Source organism: Echinococcus granulosus (genome assembly GCF_000524195.1).
Source record: "Echinococcus granulosus chromosome Unknown EG_S00019, whole genome shotgun sequence".
Lineage (NCBI taxonomy): Eukaryota > Metazoa > Platyhelminthes > Cestoda > Cyclophyllidea > Taeniidae > Echinococcus > Echinococcus granulosus.
The window spans coordinates 471,517-482,321 of NW_020170399.1; the positions used below are offsets into that span (position 1 = coordinate 471,517).

Genomic DNA, 10,805 nt, shown 5'->3' on the forward strand with positions numbered 1-10,805 from the left:
GTTCTGCAGCTTGCACACCAGCATCGAATGAGCTAGTGAATTCAATTGCGTCGCAGGATTTTTCTTCCATTTGAACCTTTGGGTGTGAAGGTATTAGTGGCGCGGAGTATACCTTAGGTGCCTCATCTAAGCGAATAACTTGTGGAGGAGGCTGTTCGAAGATTGTTTGGGCAGTCACTAGAGAAAAAGAAGGTGGTGTCACTTGCAGCTTTTTACCTACAACAAAGGCTCGCGGTTTCTCCTGTTCAGCTATTTGAACACCAGCGTCAAATGCTGGTGTTGTCGTAATGGCGTTACATGCTTTGTCATCTGTTTGAACTTTTGGCTGTACCGGCGGAGGTGAAGCAGAAAACACCCTTGTTGCATTTTCGAGGTAAATTAATTGCGATGGCGGTTGCAATTCAATGGTTGACTGTGAACTCATGACCACCAGAGGCATTAAATTCACTTGCAGCTTTTTGCCAAGAACTTCAGGCTTCGGTGCCCCTGTAGCCTGAATTGCAGCGTTGAATGTACTAGCACTTGCGATAGCGTCACATGCTCTATCCTCAGTTGAAGCCTCTGGGTGTGGAATTGGTGGCGCGGAGTAAACTTTTGGTGCCTCTTGAAGGGGCACCAGTTGTGGAGCTGGCTGTGTATAAAACTCCTCTGTTTGAATAGCTTTAGGGTAACCTAGCGGTTTTGCAGTGCTGGGTTGCTCCATTTGTATAGAAGAAGTTGTCAGATTGGGTAAGGATACTTGCAATTTCTTGCCCAGTACCATTGGCTTGGGTTGTACAAATTCCGCAGATTGCACGCTTGCATCAAAGAACTCACTCTTGGGCATTGCCTCACATCCTCTATCCTCCATATCGACAGCTAACTTTGGTGGGGGCGCAGCATAAACCGGCTGCACTCTTGAAGATTCAGCTAAAGACACAAAGGCATCTTCGGAATATGCTTGCATAGTGGCAATTTCATATACCGGTTTTTCTGACTCCGCAAATGTGATGGCCACCTGAAGTTTTTTCCCGACGACTTGAATCTTTTCCGACTGAGTGAAACCATCACAAGCTAATTCAGTTCGTAGGGCCTCGCAAGCGGTATCACATGTATTGACAGTTTGCGCTACCGGTGGAGCAGAATAAACAGGCTGTGCAGTTGCTTGTGCGAATATTGGTGGTTGTTCCTCGGTAGTGCCTGTTTGCTGGGTAACATCAAACATCTTTCTTTCGTCCAAGGCTGCACATATTTCGTCTTTCATCTCTTTCAAAGTCGTCTGACTAGGCGCATACAAATCAACTTGCAATTTTTTGCCAACTGTCTTAACCAGATCATTTGAATCACAGGCGATGTCAACTTTTTCAGGCTTTATCATTTGCCCTCCCAACTCCACCTGCAACTTCTTACCCTGGGTCATGGGTTTGAGATCATCGCATTGACATTTGGCGTCGAAGTATACAGCATCGGTTACTGTCTCACAAGCAACGTCTGTGAATCGAGAGGGGGGAGCCGATTGGACTGGCGCTGTCAATTGGGGTTGCACTGGTGGGACTGTCTCCACAGGACTCCGAGGTGGCATGGATGCGTAAACTGGATTCTGATTCGAAACCATTGGTACCTCTGGTCCACTTCCCAACAGAGAAACCTGAATTTTCTTAGGAATTTTGTCCGGTTGGATCTTTGTATCGCAGCTAACGTCAAATTGTTCTTTCTGCAAAAACGGTACCGTTTCTACCTGGACATCGTACATCTCCCTTGAGGTGACTATGCTAACTTGCAGTTTCTTATTATGCTTTTTTTCAGCAGTAGGTGAATACATTGCGATCGAGACCTGCATTTTTTTTCCATGCAGTAAGGGATGAGTTTGGGTTTCCGCAATACCCACATTCGGCATTGAAATTGCTTTTTGTTGGACCGAAAGAAGAGTTGGTGCAATTGGCGTCTCCTCGAAGTTGTCGACTCCCACCATTGATTGAGTTCCAGACTCCTGAAGGAGGTGACCAATTTGCATTCCCACATTTCTTGCTGACGGAATGCCCGCTGACTGTATTCGTTTATTCTTCATCACCCTAGGTGTAGCCTTTACATTCAACATCTCCGTTGGTCGAACTATCTTGACGTACGTGTCTACATTAATCGGACTGAGACTTTCATGCATTACCATTGGTCCGATTTGCGTTTCAGTCGAAAATTGAACTGACGGTACAGAGGAAGATCGGCGTGGTTTGTGTCGGTGAATATCATACACCTGAAGGTTTTGCTGTCGGACGTTGAAGTTCGGAAGGTCTCGAGTTTGTACTTCGTTATGTGACAGAACGTTTGCTATTTGTCTTGTGTCGTCATGCGTTTTCGGTGTCACTTGAATCGACATTCCATCCAGATTGTTCTTTGGAGGTGGTGCAGAACGTTCCACTGAAGATGGAGCCTGGATGACTGGTACCATACCGGGTTCAACATTAATTTCCACGTGACCCTTCTGCACTCCTGCCTGCTGGTAAAGCTGTCCCACTTGTGTGTAAGAATCTGAACGTCCACTAAGCATTGAATGGCCAATTTGGGAACGCTTCGAACTAACACCGACACCATCGTATTTGCCAGTTTGTAAGGCACTTTCAGATAGGAGGACTCCAATTTGGGTTGATGAAGTGGCTGCTTGGGGTCGCATCGAAACTGCAGTGACGTAATTATCGGGCTTAAGTGGAAGGGTCTCTATCATACCCGAGAAGGAACTTAATTCTTGCATGCTTCTGGGTCTAGTTTGAGCTAGTCCACTTCGTCTTTCATGTGAGATATGGCTTTCTTGATAGGAATCTTCGTGGACTATTCCCACTTGTGTTGAAGTTGACATCATGTCATTGTCAGAAATTCCAGCCTGCTGTCTAGCATTTGCATAAAGAACACCAATCTGAGCATCACTATGCATCTTGCGTCTTTCTGGTGGGACTTCTTTCTGGTAGAGGTCTGATGTAACTTCCGTTACAACGTGGCTTGTTATGGGTCCGAGTACGTCACATTGGCAGTAGAGATTGGCTCGGTCTGTTAGACAGGGATAGCCACTTTGAACCTTCTTACTAATGAGATGCTGCTGCCGAGCACTTTCTGATTTAACCTCATAAACTGGGTAGTAGGGGTACTTCTCTGACCCACTATAGATTTGACCAACCTGTATTTGAGAGTTCAGAAGGGTTTTTGGGCGGCAGTTTGGACAGCTTTGCACTAAGTCAAATCCTTGCAACGGACTCACAGCCCTGTCAGTACTTATTGACCCAAGTTGGGTGTAACAGTGAACCATATTGGTGAGGGAAGACGACTTCTTCTTTGATAATGGGCCTGATTGTGCTGCAGCGGTGATCCTGCGCCTGCCCTTATCCTTCAAAGCTTGCAGAGGAACAGCCGCTGTAGCCTCTGTGATGTACTCATGACCCTCGTCATCCTCAGAACTTGGTGTCAGACTTCTCGATCTTTGCATGGATGTATCACTTTTGATTACCATGTTGTAGGATTCTAAGGATGATATATCCACCTGAACTTCAAAATCAATAACACTGCGGCCGATCTGCGTCTGCGCCTCTAGTTGCACTGGCTTCATTGGAGCGAGTTGAACAGACTTGTGACGCTGTGAATGGCGTCTGCCCACCTCGATCCTCCCTTCTTGATGCTGGGTTTCAGCGGTCTTGCTCTCACTCCCGATCTGTACCATTGCGTCCAATTGTCTCACTTGACTCTTAGCTCGCCGTTTACCGCTTCGGATACGGGGATCGGAAGTTGGCTCGGAGTCAGAGGAAGTTGTGGAGCTAGAAATCGCGTTCACCACAGTCATTCGCGGTTGGCTACGACTCCGCTTGTGTAGCTGTTCCTGCTCGGGGATGATCAGCGGCTGCACCTTCAGACGATCAGATATCTGTTGAGAGACCCTCATTTCCTGGGCACTTTTCATTTGTTCAATCTTTCGCATCATCTCATTCAGCTGTTGCTCACTCTTTTTTGTCAAACGACTACAAAAGGTGATAAAAAAGCACAAGCATTAGATGAATGAAACTATGCCAAACTGGAAGGTTTCTCGTGACGACAGCTTCTCCTCCAGCACAAAAAATATGGGAATTGAAGCAAGTCTAGTAGGTTTTTTTAAGAAATAATCACTTCCAATAGCTCAACACTAATTGGTGTCACACACATCTACTTCCATGTAGGCAATTTAAAGTTGGAGCACTTTGTTTGACCTCTGCAATTGTGCTACCATAACAAAACGGGCCTTCCGCTTTTGCAGGATCACACCTTCAATTGTGTGTTATTTTCCTTGTTTTATTCCAACTCCAAGGAGCAAATAATTTTCTAGAAGCACTGCAAACAAAAGTACGCCGACACACACATGAAACATTGGCTGATGGACTGACTACGTGTAGTAAGGGCTCACTTTAGGTGGTCCAGGGTGCGAGATATCTGCCACCTCTCATTGTCCACTTCAGAGAGATAATCTGCGATGTGGTCGTTGAGGAGTTTCATCTCCTGCTGCATCTGCTCTGCAGCCACAAGGTGGTCCTGCAAACGCAGTAGCGGAGACCTGATCTGCACAATGTCTGGCTCTCGCAGATTTATGTCACCTGACTGAAGTCTTTCTAGTCCTGTCAACAAAAGAAATTGTGGAGATGCCAGGTTATCAGAGGGCCAAAGCAGGACTGCGGTCACTGAAATCGTTTTATCTGTGCTGTTAAGCAGCCATACTTGAATTTGCCCCTTCCCTTAACGGATAAAATTATTCACTGTTTAGATTTGATCACATTTTATGGGGCTTCACTTTGTGCACGAGATGTATGGGTCATGGCACGTGAGCAGACGCATTTTACCTTCGCAGCTATCCACGTGTCCAAAATTCTCCTCCACCACCTCCTTTCGCATTCCCAAACAGTTAGATGGGGCCACCTTTCACAAACCTGTATCCACTCGGGGTAATAATGTCAGTACAAGATGCTAAATATTGGTTGCTTGACAAATTAAACCACACCGGTTACTCTTGAGTTACCTAGACCGGCACTACCGCCATTTGCATTTCTACCTTCTATTTCACACCAACACACCCTTTCAATATTCCCGGTGTGGTGCAGCAAATGCCAAGTACCTGACGCCTTTACGGCATCAGTATAAATTCCACATACCGAAAGTGGCGGTTTCCATACAACTTATGATCAAGCAAAGTGCCATTCATGCATGATACGGATCAAGACAACGTACGTTTCGTGATAATCACGCCTTTGCGGAAGGTGTCCACCTCCGATTGCAGACGTCCATCCTGGCCAACTGTTGAAATGAGCTGTCTTTGCAGGTCGGCGAGAAGCATGTTCAGCGCTCCTTCGTGAGAGCAAACCACCTGTTGTAAAGGGAGACAAACACCATTTCAGGCAAGAAAGGCTCGTTTCCGATTTTATACGGGCAATCCAAACAGCTGAATTTCCCTTTACAATGCATACAATGAAATGAATTAAACATTGGGCAAAAATTTCACGCGGAAAGGTTTGTGATCAGATGGGAGCAGGTAGCACCATATAGGCGTTGATACCATTCGCTGTCAGAGCGAAAAATGCGTCTTTTAGCTTGCTAGAGACATTTGGATGATTTCAAAGTGGATTTGCTTTATGATAACTTCCGAAGCAGGCACCAACATTGTTTGCAAAACAGGAATGGACTTAAGCATATTGGCTAAGACTGACCTCTTGAGAATTGAACTGCTGTAGCAAATCGACGTATACTTCGTAGAGACGTAGAGATATCAGGTTGATGATCTCCAGCCAGGTCTTCTTGCACAATTGCTTTATGCTGCAATAGGAGAGAAAGCAATTGCGAAGCTGGACATTTTTGGAGGCACAATACATCCAGAACTATCCATTAGCACACATTTGGCGTTGTTTAATTAACTTGGGCGACAAATTGCCTCACGCCTGCCTTTACCTTGAGCAGGCGATACCTATAGCCTTCCCTATTTTCTGTAAAGGGTCTCAAGTTTCTTCTTACCGCACAAATGTTATTCTCTTCGTTCAGCTAACTCGATGGGAATCTGGAAGTGTGGTGCCATAGCAGGGACTTGAAATAGTGATTCCATCATAACAGTGGAAATTTCCTAATAAACACGAGAGAACATGAATTGCAGCGCCATTTCAGAGGTGCTCTTGAAGTGCATGAAGTTTGAAGGTGAGGGCTTTTTCTCCTCATCATAATTTTTCCCCTCCTCATCCCCTCTTCTTACCTTTTTTTTTCTGCAATAGCACCTTCTCTTTAGGTAATGTATTTGTAGCTCAAAGGAATGGGTGAACGACAGCCTGCACGCAGACTCACCTGATTGCCCGTTCAGTGGCCTTGGCATCGGCGTCTGTCAGCCAGAAGCAAATGGATGGCACCTCGACGATGCCTGAGGACGTCTGCACACGCCACAGGTGCGAGTCCTGTCGGTTGTCAATGAGTTGCAGATGTTCCCCCTTCTGGATTTTGTAGTCAGGACCGGTGAGGCTCACCATCGCTTGAACCATCACCGCACGGTTGTTGGGGTCTCCTATTGCCACGCCTTTGGCAACACCACCCAGGCGCATGCGAATGGGAACTATTGTCTCGCTCCGCTTCACCAAGTTCTTGCTCCGTTGCCACAAGCTTTGCATTATGTTCAGTTGCTCCTTCATTAATAATGGGTACTTAAGATAACTCCGATCGCGAGTTTTTAAACTCACTTTTGCTAATAAACTCACCCTGATCTCATTTGCCACTTTGGTGGTTTCTTTGTGAGATCGGCGCATCGTCGCAGAATGGTGTGCTTTTTGGGCAATCACGAGCTGCTTCTCCAGCTTGGCTTCAATTTCGTTAGCTTCGTGATAAAACTAATGCAAAAGTAATAGGTCAAATGCACGTATTCCATGTCGGGTAGGTATTCACACAACTCTACTAACTAGCCTACCTGATGGTACTCGGCGGAGGTCTTGAGGTGGATTTGTGCAAGCGTAGCGAGCTGATCCACATACGTCCAACAGCTTTTTACATTGTCGGTGAGAGTCTACAACACCCAGGATAAACACGAAGAGAAAATGGATGGCTAGAAGAAGATTTCACACTTGTGTCACATTTATCACATGCAAGAGGTGTACTTCGTAGGTAATTATGCACATCTGTGTGGTCAAAATGCAGTCTTCACTTTCTGAGAATTTTCAGCAGTGTGAAGAATCCCTTTTGGGTAAGGTGAACAAGATAGCAGTTGGTTTTAATGCATTAGTGGGTAGCCAGATAATTTTCACAAGACAGTAAATGAAAGATGACAACGTTGTGATTGGATTAAGCCATCATTATGGTGGCCCATGATGATTGACACTCACTTTGTAGGTCACAACGCTCTTGTGAAGGGAATTTGGGTCACTCAGTTTAACAGACCTCTCCGCGAAGTGAGTGGCCACCTCACCGATGCTTCTCTCAAGTTCCGAGATTCCCGTCAGGTATTGCAGACACTTGGTGTTATGACTCAGTTCCGTCTGCAATGATGGAGAAGGCAAATGTCGTCGCACAAGGTCATGGAGAGAGCCAAAGATGACAAATTTTGTGAGAACTCGCAGAAACATGAGGTCAAAGTGGTACAAATCGTCATTTACATTGACTCACGCAAGGTTTAGGATAAGGACACTTAAAACTCTGCCCTCCGTCTGCATTGAGGCAAACGTAGCCGTAAACTTCATACAAAAGGTGGGACGATTCCTACCTAATTCAGCATTAGCGGTATAGGCGAGACGTTTCACCTCCTTTAAAAGTTCTTCCCCAATTCCCTATGCACCAAATAACCGATGTCAAAAGTGTAAATTGAGTGATGACACAAATCAACTGCACATGCAGTGGATTGTTCAAATCCACGAAGGAGCGAACTCGCCTGTTTGATACACTGCATCCGAGCTGGCTTGCATGTTGCGAACATTTTTGCTACTTGCTTGAATACTAGTGTTAGAATGTGTTTACACTTGCATGTGTGGACACATTAACTCTCCCTGTGAGTCCCTGAATGGTTGCATTTCAACGGCAGGGGGTCAACTACACCCCAAGCGGGGTGGTGGAGTCAAGTGTCAAGTGTCATTCCCAAGAAGGGTGCACTCACCCCTACTATGGAGGCCAGGTGGGGTAGTTCGGTGCTGCTAAGGCTAAGTGAGGCTATCTCCTCCTCGATTTCCCGCAATTCCCGCAACAGATGCTCCTGTCGACGACGTTCATCATCCAGGGCCATGTAATTCACACCCACGTTCATCTCCTGGGCTTTGAGCTGGAAGGAAGCAAAAGAAAAGTGATGTCATTAGACCCCATCAGGGAGTTATGTACCACTTGATGTTTCACAAACCCTTCCTTCAGCCATTTTAATTCTAGCATTAAATAAAAGACGTATTATCATCTACACACTCATTTTTAAGTGATTCTTATAGAGGTTTAATGAGAACTTGCAGACCCACCTCGTAATCTGTGAGCGCCTTTTTAATTACCCCGATATCTAAAATGTTGAATAAAAAAATTAGAACTGTGGGGCAACCAGTACTATACTGAAAGGTGGCACCCATGGTTCGAAATGTAAGCTCGACAAATTTTGCAACTTGTAGCGATAACTAGCCAAGCCCTCCCCAATCGCCGTCATCATTCAGCAAACCAGCACACACACACACACACACACACATACAAATGCCTTCTCAAAAGCAAAGACCCTCGCGTTTGTTTGTGTGTGTGTGTGTATGCTAAGGGGTCGCGTTGCCAACTTTTTGCGCACCTGACTCCGATGAAGAGGGCGCACGATTTGCATAGACGCCTACTTGGCATATAGTCAGGTCTGGCGTTTGCACGAATTCTTCACCTCCACAGTGCCTTACGACCCACCTCACCTCCACACACTCACCCAGGTGCAGTAAAACAAGCACCTCGTAAAAAAACACCTACGAGTGTGATCCTCACGTATCCTCTGCACTTGACACAGATACTGACACACACACACACGCTAGTGCAGAAAACTTTTATCACCTCCCATCCATAATATGGTGGCAGGGGTTAGTACAGCCATTGCCACAATCGTTGGTGCTCATGAAATTCAATTGACACTCATTCGTCAATATGCCACTTTATTTCCACGTGTTAATTTTCCCACAGGCATAAAAATTAATACCATTTTCGCACTCCGCAACACCGTACCTACTTGTGCTTTTACAAATATCTTCTTTTCATAAAGTGCTTTAAATGACGTCAAATTCCAAAAGACGACGGTTTGGTCGTACTTTGTACAGGAAATTTGAGACAAATAGGGATCCGAGTCATTTATGTGGGCATATCACTCAGCGAGTTTTGGCGATGGAAAGGCCTAGACCCGGTTGGATAAAACCAGATACAACGTGGACTCGAATAACACTGATGTGACTGAGCATTTTTACATCCTCAAAGGAGTGGGCTGGTGCAGAGAGAAGGCAAGTGCCCAAAAGTTGGCGTTTTCTGTCAACCCTGAACCGCACCCAAGTAGCCATTCAACCTTGCATTTGTGCTTGTCACTAACGCACTGTTTCGAATGGAAGATTTTAGTTCATTATAAGGCGGTGTCAAAAACCAAAGCGCCTAAACCCACGCGACAGTGATGAAATTTTGACACTCACCCAAGTTCTATAAGTGAATCGAGAATGCCCACGTATTCTGTGGCGATTTCCTGCCTGTAAGTGCATTTTTTAAATACAGGGTCCTCAGGCGCTACTTGTTTTCGGTTAAAATTTAGACCTTATTGCAACGAATGATCCACCGTAATCTCCTGCGAATGGCACGAGGTAATATTACCGAACTCGAGGATGGCTTAAGTGAAAGTCATTTTATGAGCTGCAACTCATCCTCATCTATGGCGAAAACAATGGAGGCAACTGGTTGAGAAAACCATCAAAGGCTGAGATTCTGCGGCCTTTATTACGTCTTATGAACACAATACGTGCAAATGGTAAATTATTCCATCTTAAATCAACACTACCTTCTTATTCCTCGAGTACCTCTGGCTTGAAGCATACAGAGTACGCCCGACTGCCTCGTAACTAAAATACCTCTGGCATAGATAAGGTCCAACCCACTGCTCACCACGGCGCGTAAAACCTGCTTGATATTATGGCATGTGAGGGGTAAATTAAAGACCCTGAGAAGCATCGTGAAATAAAGGTGGCAACAGGTACTGGGCATTGGCAAGTTAACCAAATGTATGAAAATGTGAACAGCATAAGGTACCGACTTACCGCCTCGGTGTACCGCCATGTTTGATAGTTAAAGCTCACAGGTGCGAAATACAAATTCCTCAAGTTCTTCTCGGTTGTCAGTAGAAAACGAAAAGGTTTCGAAAGACCGACTCCTTGTCAAAGAGGTTCTTGCCTTAGAAAAGTCGTTACTACGCTCTCACTGCTATTTATTGGATGTGTGCGAGCGTGTGTGTGCGTGTGAATGAAAAGTCGATGCTTTGGAACTGGTCTCTGAAGCGCCAATTGAATGAGACGTACTCTGTGAGCCGTGTCATCCTCCGTGGTGATCGCTGATTAGTTGGTTGCTTAGCGCGCGGGTTTTGCAATTGTGTGTGTGTGTGCGTGCGTGCTGATGCTCAGTGTGCGCCAATGTTGGCGGTTCAATTTGACCCCATGCTCTAACCCGAGGAGCACACGCACATACACACGCACACATACATGCCAACTCGGTTACAGACAACTACGCAGGCACTTAAACCTTGCTCACGCAATAACACCCTTAAAGGCTTCTCTGAGGCTTCTTTTAGAAAAGACCCTTCTCACTAGAGATGTGTGTGTGTGTGCATGTGTGCG

General features: G+C 45.7%; 1 protein-coding gene across 1 annotated transcript; it reads right to left on the reverse strand. All coding sequences in view use genetic code 11, as the record gives it.

Annotated features, from left to right (window-relative positions):
• Positions 1–4,392: 4,392 nt before the first annotated feature.
• On the reverse strand, positions 4,393–10,251 carry EGR_03589 (Plectin-1; the record flags this gene model as incomplete). Its single annotated transcript, XM_024492838.1, has 10 exons — positions 4,393–4,604; positions 5,212–5,347; positions 5,688–5,793; positions 6,310–6,641; positions 6,714–6,842; positions 6,920–7,015; positions 7,332–7,484; positions 8,096–8,257; positions 8,442–8,479; positions 10,233–10,251. The coding sequence occupies 10 exons, from the start codon at positions 10,249–10,251 to the stop codon at positions 4,393–4,395; spliced, it is 1,383 nt and encodes a 460-aa protein (XP_024352721.1).
• Positions 10,252–10,805: the final 554 nt, after the last annotated feature.